The sequence below is a fragment of the Sclerotinia sclerotiorum genome, genomic scaffold (genome assembly GCF_000146945.2).
Source record: "Sclerotinia sclerotiorum 1980 UF-70 scaffold_7 genomic scaffold, whole genome shotgun sequence".
Lineage (NCBI taxonomy): Eukaryota > Fungi > Ascomycota > Leotiomycetes > Helotiales > Sclerotiniaceae > Sclerotinia > Sclerotinia sclerotiorum.
The window spans coordinates 659,618-673,927 of record NW_001820829.1 but is presented as its reverse complement, the minus strand read 5'-3'; the positions used below and the strand labels follow the sequence as shown (position 1 = coordinate 673,927).

General features: G+C 41.3%; 5 protein-coding genes and 1 non-coding gene across 6 annotated transcripts; 3 read left to right on the top strand and 3 right to left on the bottom strand.

The window, feature by feature from the left end:
• Positions 1 to 1,452: 1,452 nt before the first annotated feature.
• SS1G_05843 (hypothetical protein) lies at positions 1,453 to 2,321 on the top strand (the record flags this gene model as incomplete). The annotated part of the gene is made up of 3 exons (XM_001592871.1): positions 1,453 to 1,542; positions 1,605 to 2,151; positions 2,215 to 2,321. The coding sequence occupies 3 exons, from the start codon at positions 1,453 to 1,455 to the stop codon at positions 2,319 to 2,321; spliced, it is 744 nt and encodes a 247-aa protein (XP_001592921.1).
• A 2,555-nt stretch (positions 2,322 to 4,876) lies between these two features.
• Positions 4,877 to 6,980, bottom strand: SS1G_05842 (hypothetical protein; the record flags this gene model as incomplete). Its single annotated transcript, XM_001592870.1, has 5 exons — positions 4,877 to 5,476; positions 5,786 to 5,963; positions 6,029 to 6,311; positions 6,743 to 6,917; positions 6,972 to 6,980. The coding sequence occupies 5 exons, from the start codon at positions 6,978 to 6,980 to the stop codon at positions 4,877 to 4,879; spliced, it is 1,245 nt and encodes a 414-aa protein (XP_001592920.1).
• Positions 6,981 to 8,624: 1,644 nt separating this feature from the next.
• Positions 8,625 to 9,466, bottom strand: SS1G_05841 (hypothetical protein; the record flags this gene model as incomplete). The annotated part of the gene is made up of 3 exons (XM_001592869.1): positions 8,625 to 8,732; positions 8,815 to 9,231; positions 9,284 to 9,466. 3 exons carry the CDS (start codon positions 9,464 to 9,466, stop codon positions 8,625 to 8,627), a joined length of 708 nt encoding a protein of 235 aa, XP_001592919.1.
• Positions 9,467 to 10,120: 654 nt separating this feature from the next.
• SS1G_14576 lies at positions 10,121 to 10,208 on the top strand. Its single transcript has one exon. It is a non-coding gene; the product is annotated as a tRNA-Pro (tRNA).
• A 625-nt stretch (positions 10,209 to 10,833) lies between these two features.
• On the bottom strand, positions 10,834 to 11,376 carry SS1G_05840 (predicted protein; the record flags this gene model as incomplete). The annotated part of the gene is made up of 1 exon (XM_001592868.1): positions 10,834 to 11,376. One exon carries the CDS (start codon positions 11,374 to 11,376, stop codon positions 10,834 to 10,836), a length of 543 nt encoding a protein of 180 aa, XP_001592918.1.
• Positions 11,377 to 12,114: 738 nt separating this feature from the next.
• Positions 12,115 to 13,303, top strand: SS1G_05839 (hypothetical protein; the record flags this gene model as incomplete). The annotated part of the gene is made up of 3 exons (XM_001592867.1): positions 12,115 to 12,411; positions 12,490 to 12,728; positions 12,817 to 13,303. The coding sequence occupies 3 exons, from the start codon at positions 12,115 to 12,117 to the stop codon at positions 13,301 to 13,303; spliced, it is 1,023 nt and encodes a 340-aa protein (XP_001592917.1).
• Between the last annotated feature and the right edge of the window lie 1,007 nt (positions 13,304 to 14,310).

Here is a 14,310-nt window from a genome sequence, read left to right as displayed (position 1 = left end):
GGATTTGATGTTACAGCCATCATCCTAACTGTTTGTACACGAATCATGTCTACACTGTAACGAAAACGCCTAGAGCTCGGCAGCTCAAGTTTCGAACAGTTGAGTGCCAATGAGTGGTGAATCACCAAAGAAGATATTCTTGATTTCGTCAACGTGCCTCGGGATCAACATATGGTAATTGAAGCAGTGATGTCAAGAGCAAAGGGCTATTTCTATGCTCTACTACTTCGTAGTTCTTGTGGACAGAAAGTTTAAAATTTAAAGCTCCAATCGCTAGGGACTAATTGTTCTTATTGGTCAAACTGCCACATTCTCAACGTTTATCTTTCCTTCTAATACCATCCCCATACTCTGTGGCAGCACGAGTAAATCTTTCAGCATCTGATCAACGGGACGGGATGCTAACTTATCAAAGTATATCATTACGTGTGGTACGCGGGGAATGGGGATACGTATTCTCAAACTCGTCTATCTATTTCTTTATCTATGTATGAATCCGTCCGACAACAACCAACTCGAGTCAAGTTCAACCGTCGCCTTACAGAGTAACTATGTGATGATGCTGACTCGCAAATCATGTTGTGTAACATGGTGGGTCTGTCACGTGACAGTGAAAAAAATGGAGGGGTAATTCACAGTCTTGGCAATGGGATAAACCCGGAGCGGACGATAATTGAGGCGAGTAATCCCGGTTGAGTAGCTCTGTGGCTCATATGTGGCTCGTCAGGCACACTCTCCAGCCACAATCATCTCGCCAATCATGAACCTCTGTGCCGTCTGAATCAACGAATGACGGGAATTTTCTCGGAGATCGTAATTCGGCATCTCATGTACTTACTTGGTAAGGTTATCATACCACTTTTCTGGCTTTACATCATACCACGCGAGTTATTTTGCCTGCAAAGAGAAAAGAGCTTACTCCGTCCGTACAGTCCACGCATCATGACAACATTTCCGAAAAATCTCAGAAAAATCCGGGCTTTGAAAAAGGATAGGAAATAAATAAATAAATATGCTTCACATACTTCCACCAAGAAATCGAATTGTATCTCTTGTGAATTTAAATATAAAGAAACCATACTTTGAATTGTCTAATCTAATAAGAAAACAATATAACCAACCCATTTCTCGGGATTTGATCATATCTCCCCCACCTTGAAAGAAAGAACTTCTGGACGACATCATCGACTAACTGGCAGCTTATTAACTAATCCAATTCCACGAACGCAACGAATCAACAATAAAAAAGAATCCCAATCAAACACTAAACACCAAACAACTACAAAAACAAACCAGCTGAATCTTGAAGAATCATCAATCTATTGCTCAAAAGTCTTTGCAAGAATCAGGTTCAATATCCACCCCTCAGTTCAATTCCCAACCTACACAAGTAAATCTACCGATTGCCACAAAAACTCGTCTCACAACCTTCGAACCTACATATAAAAAAACATGAAGATTCTCACCAAGGAAGAAGAAGCCGAGCATTACAATGCCACTTTGAAAGGTGGTATTACCGGAGGTCTCATTGGTCTCGCGCTGGTATGTATTCACCCGCGGTCTCAAGTCCCCAAATCAATAAACGAAGCTGATCAATCTTCCAGGGCGGATCAGCACTCTACGTAGCTAACCGTCGATTCCACACCATTCGCAGCCTCACCATTCCTATGAAAAGTTTCCTCGTCTCATCATCCGGCACCTTCGCCGCCATCATAAGCGCAGACCGCGCATCTCGCGCGTACGAGTGGAACCGCGATCCCTCGCGAAAGTACAAAGATAAATCAACACTCCTGCTCGAACAAGAAAAGGCCAATGAGACAACTGCCCAGCGTCTGAAGGCATGGGGAAAAGAAAACAGATACTCGATTGTGGCTGCATCGTGGGTGGCTAGTATGGGAATAGCGTTTGGGATTGTATCAAGAAACAAATATTTGACCGGAGCTCAGAAATTGGTACAAGCAAGAGTTTATGCGCAGGGTTTAACGCTGGCGGTATTGGTTGCATCGGCGGCATTTGAAATGGGAGATGCGAAGAAGGGAACAGGAAGGTGGGAAACAGTCATGGTGCTAGATCCGAATGATCCGGAACATAAGCATTTGATCCAGAAGAAGATTCACCACGAAGCTTATGAGGGAGAAGATTTATGGCGTGGTACGTTTCTACTCGCTTCACAGTCGTTTGGGTTTATGGAAATATGCTAATGGATCTCTATAGATATGGTAGAAGCGGAGGAGCGCCGAATAAATGATCGCAAGAGGATAGCGGGAGAAATTCAACGCTCTAAGGGCAAAGGAAACAAAGAAGAAAAGAACCAAAGTTAACCACAACTACACTGTGGTGGCAAACACGTAACCCGAGACTTCCGTATTGTGTCCTGAATTCAAATTGGACATTATTGACACATCTGTACTCAATTAGCTTAACATCAAAATAGTGAATTAATGTTATATCTTACTCAGCTTCAAGTTTGAGAAACAGGGCCCAATCCCTCTTCTTCAGCCAAGATCTTCCATTTCCCACTGACAGGAGCATTGCTTAATCATGAAATCCCCAAATCTGGGATTGTGAGGTTGTAGTCCAAGGTTATGGTATAAAAGCCCCAGAGCGTCCGATAGTTCTGGACTGGAAGACTAGATTTCAGCTTTTATTGATCGAAATTCTTTGAATATTTGAATGTAGTTCATTATTTCAATTAGTTTAGAAAACTTCACTCATATATATTATCTAAGATGATTCATTGTTTGAATTGATTTGAATACCTATCTCAAGTAGATACAGGAGTCCAGAAGCTTCGTATTGTTGGACTGCAGTCTAGACTATTGGACGCCCTAGCACCGTCACAGTTCAACTTCCAACTGTCAAAGTCCTCCGTGAATCATAAAATCATCCATCAAAACTGCTCTCGTATGTCCAATTTGGCTACTTCTTTGCACAGAGCTTACGCCTACTGTCTGACAGGTAGTTTGTTTGCCTTGAGAGCACTGGTTGATCTATTTGGCTATTCATTTGAATCCCATATTCTATCCGAAAAGTTTAATGAAAGAGAAACATTCGCAGTTCTTCATCTAGTTGCACTACAGTAAAAGTCTGCGAAATTCGAATATCCTAAAGCATTGAAGCATTGGAGCATTGATGATATATACTCATGTACTCACTCATCGTTCTTGATTCTGCTGCGCACTTAAACTGCATAATTATATATTAATATCAGAGTTGTGCAAGTTACACAAACACTAATATGATAGTGTCTATGAGCAGATACTCCATCTTTCGAGAATCGACACGCACGGAGTCTACATGGGAGAAGTAAGGTCAAAAGTTAGAGCTCGAGATTGCTAGTCGCGGATTTCTAGACAGCAATTATTGATCACTTAGTCGAGAGGTTTGGAAACTATAAGTTTTATTAGGGTATGTCCCGAGCTTGATAATTTTTCCGAAGGAATTGAGCATACTTGCTTGCTACAGTATAAGAATCTCAATCATATCAGGATATTCTAGGTAGGTAGTTGGAGCACCGGGGATAAATAGATGAGATTTTCTCGCTTGTGAATGAAAAGGATTCTAGAATTGACTAATTGGTTTGATTTACGCTCAGTTAAAACTCGCTTCTGGATTTATGTAGGTTGCATAGTTATGTAATGCAAATGTTCTTTTGTGTTTGATGTACGTGTAGCAGTTATTCAGTCTCAGTTATGCATCAAGATCTATATTTCTAAGAATGGAAATCTGAATTCATATAGCTGCTGTTCTCTTTTAGTTTCTCCATTAGTCTCTGCGTAAATATACGTATGGCTTTGTCCACTCTATCATACGGCCTTCAAGACGCTCATTCCTCAATGCACTTCGTATCCACACAACAGCAGTCTCTACCACGATGCATTTACCCTTGCAGCTCTATTGCATATATCTTTCTGTTACCTCAAAATATGCATAAGGTTAGCCTAACTCGCTAATTCCAGCATATCTGCGCAACACCTTTCAAACTGCCGAACCACCTTTCCATCCATCCACCCTCGAACCAGGAAATGAATCTACACCCACTCCAATGACTTTGATAACGAGATGTTTAAACTAGTTTTCTTGTATATTTCATAAGAGTCTTCACTTATGTTCTATTAAATATGTGCATTTTGCAATCTTTAATGATGAGTTATTGGTTCTAAGCATCTGATATTTGCACCAAATCATATATATACTCACTATTTTTGTCATCAAGATGAGATTTCTCCATGTGGAGATGTATCTCTTTACCTTCTATCTATACCATGAAACTTACCCCTGACCTAAGTAAGCTTTTTATGCTGATCCAAGTTAGTGGCGGAGACTTGACTTCAATCGTAGCCAAATTTTCTACTTCCTTGAAACATACCTTCTACATTCGACATTTCTTCAAGGATAATTTTGCTGCACATCTCATTTCTGCTGATGCTGGTGTATAAATAGGCCCAGTAAGACTGTTTTGTAGGTTTTTAATATAATAAAAGCTGCCTGCCATACAATTTCATCTCATCCCGACCTTAAGAGGAAAATTCACGCAAGCAGATTGAAGTACTTGGTACTTTGACATTGTACTAATAAGCTATTAAACTATGAATGTGCTACTGCTTCGCTGTTGCAACCTCATGCAATAAAAACTCGACGCAAAACAAAATATCTGAAGTTTAAGAGCCGCTTAGAGGACTACTATGAATCCATGCCCGCAGGAAACTCGCATCCAGACTCCTTACCCAGTGCCAATAATACAATCTCCCATTCCAAACCCCCCCGAGCGCCGAAACTGACAGTCACCAAATCATCCACAGCACACTTCTCAACCCGGTCACTCACCAAAAATTGCGCGGTGATTAAACTATAACTCATACTTACGATACCCAACCTAGTTGAGAAAAAATTCACGCGCAGCCCAATCGTGAATCATTATTGCCTGAATTTGTCGTCTACGCATCATCATAGCATTTATCCGTCGAGCAAGACTAATATTGTTTATATTATCTGCTGTGTCATAAATCTGGCTACTGACTGCTGATGTGGATGAAAGTTCGGATTGTTGATTCATGGGTTGTGTGTATGTGTCTGTTTGGGTATTGGAGCTGGGATTTGAAGTGCGGAGAGGAAGTAGAGGATTGCGGTTGGAAGTTGGAGTGGTGTTTATGTTATTACCGTGGTTGGTGCTGTAGTTGATGGAGAGACTAGGTTCGGTATCAAGATTTTTATCTGGAGTTACGTTGAGATCTTGATTGGTCGCGGGTGTCAAGGTGCTAGATGTCGTATTCTCATGGTTGTCTGCCCTGTGTTCAATACTTCGAATATAATCTCGCAATCTATGCATTTCCTGTTGAAACCGAGCACCCAGAGCTTCTGCCGATGGCTTGTCAGTTTGTCCATCTAGTCGATTGTTCGACCAAAGTCCTGTATTTCGTTGACTAGTTTGACTGGTGTCATTCTCAAAGGGGTTGTTGGCTATTATATTTGTGCCCTGAAGAGCCGAAGTAAAATTATTCGTGGATTGAACAGTTTGAGACATTGTATGTAATAAGGTGGGAATTATAGGTTGACTGTGCTCATTGATACGTGGTGCTTGTGTACTGGAAAAGGGTCCAGATTACTGATGTCTATTCGCGCCAGGAAAATAGTTATGGGCAAAGCGTCCAAACATCCCCATGGTTGTTGGCATAGAATTCGAGGCGGGAGCATTCATATTTTCATTGGCCGTAGGATATCCGTTTGTTCGGGGCAAATCAGTCATATATGGTGTTCTTGTAGGTTGCCCATCAACAGGACTTACAACTCGGCCACCGAGAATGGACAAGCCTTCTTCATTATTTTCACCGTACTCTATGACATTTTCATTGTCTGTATAAGGATGAGTGACTCCGAGTGTGTGATCAAGTTTGTCTTGTGTGCAGTAACAAGTTCTCCATGTGGCGTTGCAGCAGTAGCAGAACTGGTGACCGCATTGACATCTTGGTTTCAAAGAATCAGTATATGTTGGAACAATGATAGTGAGTATAGAACAGAGAGTATTTACTTCATCTGAGCACAGCCCTCTGTATGTTCAATCAAAGCACCGCACTTGGCGCAACGCTTCCACGAATGCTTCTTAGCTTCCGCCAGCACCATCTCAAGAGCTTCATCAGCAGGACAATCTCCCTCGTGCCATTTTCCCTTGCATTTTACACACGACACTGTATCGCACGGTGATTTGGTACAAAAGGCCTTATTTCCTTGGATACTCTTCTTGGTAATGAAAGCCAAACAATCCGTATTAGCACAATAAGTACGATCAGTGCTTCCATACTCTTTTGCTTTGACTTTGTAGATTCGGAGAATATTAGCAGGTAGTAAATCATAAATTTATGAGAGATCCATAGCCTGTCCGCAGCATTCGGCAGGGAACAAGTACTCCGCGCGTATGGCGAGAGTAAAACGGGCTTTGATACAAGAGCTACAATATACGCAACCGCACAAAAGAATGGCAGCTTTTTGAGCATCCTGTTGTTCCTCGCAACAGATGGTACACTGGAATTGAGACGTGGAGCTTTTACTGCTTGATTGCCCGTCGAACATCGACTGTTCTAGATTGTCTGGAATTCCGTATTCATGATACTTGTCTAAAAGATAGTCACCGCCATCTTTAATGCCATCGAGACTGTTGGGATGCCTAGAGGAATTGGGGGATCCGGTATATCTATGCCTGTTAATACCCATTCTTGGCTGATATGCAAGCTTGGAGAATAATTACCATCTGATTCCGGGGGGTTTTCCATATCAATCGCATCCACTTGGGGCTCAGGTGTTCCCTCGTCTTTGATATTGATGGTAGGAGGAGCGGGAAACTCAGATAAATTGGCATTGTTGAGATATCCTGGAGAAGCAGTGTCGCTGAGAACAGTTCTTGTACTGCCTGAAGTGAGTGACTACAATACATGTGAGCAAAAAGTCACGAGGAAGGAAATTGAGGTGGTCCTTACATCTGCCATTTAAATGTTAATCCCATGGGCAGAGGTGGTATCTGTGCTATGCTGTGACAACGTTAACCTATGTATTAATATATGGAGGAGGATGATTGGCGAAAAGGGCTGTAAAGTAATTTATGGAATATCACATCCAAAAAGTTGGCTTACTCGAGAGCATTGAAAGATTGAACGAATCTTTCTTAAGGATCTTTCTTTGACAATCTTGTTAGAAGCTGGACTCAGGGAGGACGGGAGGCTGATATTCATTCAAGTCTAGAAGCTACTTTTGGCTAGCTCAATATCTAGCTCATTATCATACAGCTATTGATGAAATATGTGTATAGAAATTAGATTCTTACCGGCTAATAATATTTGACGGTATAGCTGCAATCTTTTTGGTGAATGAATACCAACACCTTTTGAGAACCTCAGACTACATCAACAATGAATGGGATGCGCCTTCCACTTGGTTCGATCTAAAACAGATACTACTACTCCATAGTATAATCTGTAAACTCTATTTACCAGAGAGACGGTTTTCTACAGTGTAAGTGATTTATTTGTCAGCACTTAACTAGCCAAGTCAGATCATCAAAAATTCAACCCTACACTCAGTATTATTTTCCACTTGAAAGCGCAACAAAACAATTGTTTCCTTGCTAAATTTTGCTCGCCAGCCAGAAACTTCCAATACATAGCTCGGAAATTTTCAAGAGCTGGTTGAAAGTTGAGGTGATAGTCCAGAGAAGAGTGCCTTCAATGTGGAAAGTTAAAGGAATAAACTGCAAAAGGAGCACGTCAAATACGCCCCCAATAATATCAAGAACTAAAGAAATTTTTAAAGAACAATACAATTTCCCACAATCAAAATCGCAACGCCTACCTCGCATAAGAAGTTCTCTGCCTCCCTCCCCCCTCCTCCCTCCCCCCTCCTCCCTCCCTCCCTCCCTTCAACTCAGCGAGGAGATCTCAGAGTCCGATGCTCCTATACAAACACTCGACCCCCAATCCGAACTATCCGAATAAAAGCATTTCGCAACAAACCCTAAGTCCCATAATTTACCTCTTAGCTTCACCCACTCCCTGCTCCCCTCCACCGTATCGTGATTCCTTTATGCTAGCGCTCAAAAATCCACTCAGCCCTCCAGGTGACAATTATAGTGCAAGACAATTTGGTCAGAAATGTTGCATCAAATTCGGAGCCGGATCATCAAGTGGGAGCGTGTAGGACCATAGTGAAGATTTCACAAGTTCTATCTAGTCTGTATCTTGTGATTATGATAAAAGCACCCCACCATCATGAAGCGGGTAGAAACAGGTATTTTGGAACCTTTGTTCTTAGAGATATTGTTGTCTATGTAGAACAATATTGAAGATTCTACTGGAGGCGGGATCACTGGCAGTAGTAGTCTCCATACCCACTCCGGACATTTGGCTGTACCTGACAATAAAGTTCCAAGGATGTTAATATTAGAGTAGAGATAATGTTATTTGTTAATAATTGGGATCTTTAAAGTTTGAAGTTTGAAGTTGTCAGCTGTAAGATGGTCGATGTCGTGGATAGAGTGTACAAGAACACCCCACATGCTCTTTCCGTGGTAAATGCATGGTATGGCCACCAAAACAGAGGTAGGAATGGTACCTCCTGCCTGTTTTAAATCTCCTTCCTCAAGAATACAGCATTCCAATACCATGATTTTCCCGTGGAATCAACTTTTGGACCAAACAACTTTTCCACATATTTATAACCTTTATAACCTCTCCTCTCATACCATTCTTGATTGGAAAACCGGGTGAAAGTTAGCATGTAAGTATTACTAAAACTCACTCTCTAACAATAATTACGAGAAATACTTACAGGTGGAATTACCAAGCCTAGAGCTTCGTACTTCTCCTCTCTTCCTGCATCAACTTTATCAATCGTATTCAAGCCCAATGTCTTCGCGCACAATGGTTCGGAAACGGCCAAATTCTCGACAGTATCCATAGCTATCTTTCCTAATCCTGTTCCTTGAAGAGCACGAGAAACATAGAAGTTTGATATCCAGTAGAATCCTTCGGTCTTTGGGACATATCCGAGATTCAAATAATTTTCGGATGGAGGACCTAGACAGATATGTCCGATTGGAATGAAAGATCTCTGTGGTGAGGGAATATCTCGAGGTTTTCCGCCAAAAGAAATTGCAGTGTCAAGTAGCGGCTCTTTTTCTTGGGGATGCTCCTCGGTATGCTTGAGTATTTTGGCATCTTTTTCGAGATCAGAATCTGCAAGAACCTGGAAATTTTAGAATATGGAAACAGGAATTGGTGTGGGCAAGTATATTCACAATCCATTGAATGTTGAGTTTTCCACTCTCTTGAGTTTTCCTCCATGATTCGACATATTCATCATCCCATCCGCAAGTGATACGTTGTTGTACTAGTCGTTCAACATGTTGAGGAGAGGTGGGATCCCAAGGGATTAGATCGATTTTGGGTTTCGAGGAGTTAGCAGGGTCGATGGATACCATTTTGATTTTTTTTGAATGAACAATGGAGAAGCAAAAGGGTCTATCATAGCCATACTTATAACTTTCCCAAGCCAACTGTTAGATCCATTTTGGATACTAGTTATGTTTCGTCACGAGAGAGTCGTCTGCTGAATGACAAGTAGTCTTCAACCAGGGTCAAAGGGCGTAAAATACATGAGGGTTCGGGGGCCAAGTAGCTTTGCTTAGATAGAGGTTTCTTCAGGCATCTACCACCGTATGAGAGACATGTGAATCTTCTTCCTGAACATATCCTTCGGATATAGACGGATGTAGATGTTTGTATCTCTATTGAATTCTCCATTTAGAACTGCTTGTTGTTTTACCCCACCTCTAAAGCAGTGCAGTACACTTCCGAACGATTCCTCAATTTAGTATTGTATCTAATGCTCCTAAGTATTGCAATTGATTTAAAAAACCAGAGCAAAAAACTACAACTCAAATACCCGATCAACAATCATCTTTAACGCCGACCGGGCAATGTCAGCTAATCCGCGAGTCATTTTGAGCAAATGTTAGACTATCACGTGATGGCCAAATATTCACAAGAATCCACAATAGATTCTTAAGAAACCTTTACCACAACAAGTAAACCTCCATCATCAAATCAGCCAATTATGGCCTGATAGTCGTCACGGCCTGATAGTTCAGTGGTAGAATTCTTGCTTTGGGTTATTAAAATCTAAATTGTAAGAGGTCTCCGGTTCGATCCCGGATTAGGCCCTTTCTTTTTGCTTTTCCTATACCTGAGAGATGTTGTAATCAGACAGCTATCTTCCTGCATTGGTGATTTAGGATATAAATTTTTTGCTTTTGTTTTGTATTTATTTGGTTGGTTTGTTGTGTGTGGGTGATTGTGCGGAATTGGGAGCGGTTGCGACGGCTGTATCGGATACGGGCGGATGTATATTTTAGAATTTAACAAACGGGGAATTTTAGGCATGTTTTCTGTGTTTTCTCAATGATAGACAAAATAGTATGTATATTGATATTTATTCATGGTCAATAAGTAAACAAATAACCTAGAGATCTGGAATCCAATAGATACATATTAGAATTCCCAGACGTACTTCCACTTTGTCTGCCCTTGAACTACTTACCTACTTTGCTGTTCTTAAAGGACTAGTCTGCAATGCAACCCCGTGCAATGGAACGAAGCTCTGAGTTATAAATCTTACAAGATTTGCTAAAGATGTACCGTAGATTGACCAAGAGGTGGAACGCCGGCCTGGCACACTGATATTTGCTCAAGAAAGATATCATAGTTACTTACCATCTGCGTTATGTCCCACAGCGAAGCAAGGCCAAAGACGAGAGACTTTCCTTTTCTAGCTTGTCTAACCTGGAGCTCATATCGCGAGAAGTTGTGGCTTAGTATATACTAAGCTCATATACGATGTTCCCGAAAGCCTTTCTTTCATGCATTGCCAAATCCTCAATATACGCTTGACGGCTTGGGATAACTCATTGTGAGACTTCGGCTTAGACCATCTGAAGCAACGCCAGAATGAGCAGATACCGGAATCTCCAGGGCTTGTGACCTCAACCCATTCTTTGAGTGCGACAGGTCCAATATGGTATATCCTAACGCCGTCACCTTGGTAATAGGCAACGTGAGTGAGTCGCAAGTAAACTAAATCTTCATGCCCGGCTTTTCCCATCCTTCGACAGGTATTCAAGAGCGTAAAATCCTTTGGAGTTGAAAACCAGGTAACTTTTCCGTGTGGACTTAAATGTACGTTGGGCAATGGTACATTGTTGCCAGTTATAATGGAACAGGAATGTCTTGCAGATTCTCCCCAGAAACGTTCCTGAAAGGGCAGGCTCCTGTAATCCAAGATCACAGAACTGAATGACATTTCTCCTGGCGAGAAAACTTCAAAATGTGTCATTGTGCAAGAAGCAGCTTTGTAGATATTCAATCATCATAGCCACCTGGAACGCCTTCTTTTTGCTATGTATTGACTGATACACGGCATCGGCTCATATTCCGAATGCTCTCGTGGAATGATGGATCTGGTATCGCATCCAAGAAATCGATGTAACTGAAATTAGATAGACCAAATCTTGAGAGATAGAGGAAGGAATTAATTCTCTATGTCTTGTAGGGAAGTGGGGAAGGCTTTATTTGCTAAGCAAAATGGACAAAATGCGCACAGGTACAGTACTCGTATAAATCTGGTGATTAATTCCAAAATTCGAGTATACAGGGTTTCGTGCTTTGAACTTGGAGTTCTGGAGATATTATACACTTTACCTACCTCGATAACAAGTCCGGTGGAATAACACGTGCGCACGTATAATTTTGAGGTGAATTCTGTGCTGGAGTAAATTGATTCAACAAATGAGTCGAGAAATGAGTCCAGGTTGTTCTTTATGACTTGGTGGCGGCATTGACAACCCAATGGCATTACCGACTCGCTTCCAAAGCTTTCTTTGAGCATCCCTCTTTTCTCCGGACCCAAACTCCGAACGTCATAAGCATCGTCAACATCACCAACCTAAATAAATAACTTTGCCATCCATAAATTAATTTCAATCAATACAGCAATCAAAAATCAACAACCAAATAACCAACCAGCAATATCTACGAAACTATCAATTGATAATACTACAAAGGCATCACGATCATGGCCTTTACCATGCGCCAACCTTTCAAACTAACCAGCTCGCTGGCTATAGCTTCAAAAACCGCATTTCGATCCACCCCCGCGCGAGCTTTTCATTCCAGCAAACCTACAACCTCTTTCTTCACTTCACGCACCACATCTCCCACCAGTACTCTTGTCAAAGCTCGAAATGCATTTAGAGGATCGAGAACATATCTGCAACAGCCAGCTGCTGTGCAGAATCCAAATGGTACCTTGATGCAGAAATTACTCGTGGGTGGTGCTATGTTCGCAGGAACATTATTTGCTATCAATATGGTATGATATCTTCTCCTTCCTCCTCAACTTTATCATCTTCCTATCCAATTAAATACAAGAAAACTAACAGTCCCGCAGGTTTTCAACCGCGAAACCCGTGAAGATGGCGGAATGCCCGAATACGAACGCAGTTACCTAAATGACACATTTATGCACACAGGAATCGGTATTGGAATCATCGGATTATCTGCGCGCGCAATGTTTCAAAGTGGTTTTATTTACAGATTGATGGCTACTAATCCGTGGGTGGTGATGATTGGTGGTATTGGTTTGAGTATTGGTACCATGATGGCTACTAGAGCTACGGATCCTAGCAAGTGAGTTTTGCCCCTCTTTTGATATTGACTGTTGGATATTCTGAATTTTGAATTTATATGGGAGAGACAAGAAACTAATATGTAATAGTTATGTTCAAAAATACGCTCTCTGGACCGGCTTTAACGTAACTCAAGCCGCATTTATCGCTCCTCTCCTCTTCATGGCGCCACCCGCCATCATCGCTCGTGCAGGTCTCTACACAGTCGCCATGATGGGAAGTATCTCTTTCGTCGGCGCAACCGCCAAACAAGAAAAATACCTCTACCTCGGTGGACCTCTCCTCGCAGGAGTAGCCCTTGTTGCCGTTTCCGGATTTGCTCCCCTTGTCCTCCCAGCTACAGCAGTTAGAACTCTAGCTTTCACTGAAAATATCTTTTTGTGGGGAGGTCTTGCTGTATTTGGTGGTTTCACTCTCTATGATGTGCAAAAGATTTTGGCACATGCGAGGATGGCCGAGAGAGGTATGATGAGGAGAGATGCGGTTAATGAGAGTATTTCCTTGGAATTGGATTTCCTGAATATCTTCATTAGGATGGTCCAAATTTTGATGATGCAGAATAATAGGAGGAAGTAAAGTGGGGTTGGTTGTGGAATAGTAGGAGGAAGTAGACTGAATTGGTTGTGGAAGAGTATAATGAGAAATGGAGAATGTCACCTTAGGACTTGATAACACCAGGGAAGGAATAAGGAAATGAATGATACGGCGGGGACACATGTAGCAGATGAGGTTTCATTAAAAAATAGCTCTGCTCTTTGGGATGGGATGGGATGATGGTTAGGTTAGGAAAGTCTACGGACTATTTCTTATACAGTTCTCCTCTCCTTCTTTTGGGATAAATTACTGGGAATTTGTCTGTTAGTGGGTGGGTAGGTAGGTAACATATTAATCAAAACAAAAGAGAAAAACAAAAACAAAAACAAAATATTAAAATATTAAAATCAATACCGATACTTGTATTAATCTATGTCTACCTACTGTATACCAATATCTCTGTCACGATTCACCATTAGGATTAGTGTCTTGGGATGAAAAGGAATCACGTGATAAGGAGCCCTGAGGAGCCAGAAAGCTCCTGGGGGCTCCCTTTATCGATCATTATATAGTCAGAGTAGTTTCATAGTTTAGGAGCTTCGTGCTCAACTTAGTTATCAATTAGTTTACCTACATTCTCCTTGATCTAGTAACGACTTCACTTCCAAGTGAATACCAGTGATAAAGCCTTAACCTACAACTACCAACCAGACGAAACCTCAGGCAGCCGCTGCCTCCAGTACAGTATCGTTACAACCTGCTAGGTACTTAGATGTATATCTATATATTATATATATATATATATATCTATCTAGGTATCTATCGATCTGATCTGATCTAATCAGATCAAATAGAGTAAAGATGGATAAATAACTAGATAATTGGATGAGGGATAATGGATAATAGATAAACTCTGTTTCTATACATACATACATTAGGATTTATATCGAGATCCCACTCTTCTTCTTTTTCTCTTCTCATATTCTGTATATGTACCCATTTCCTTATCTCTCATCTCTCGTCAGGAAATGATGTGATATGATATGATA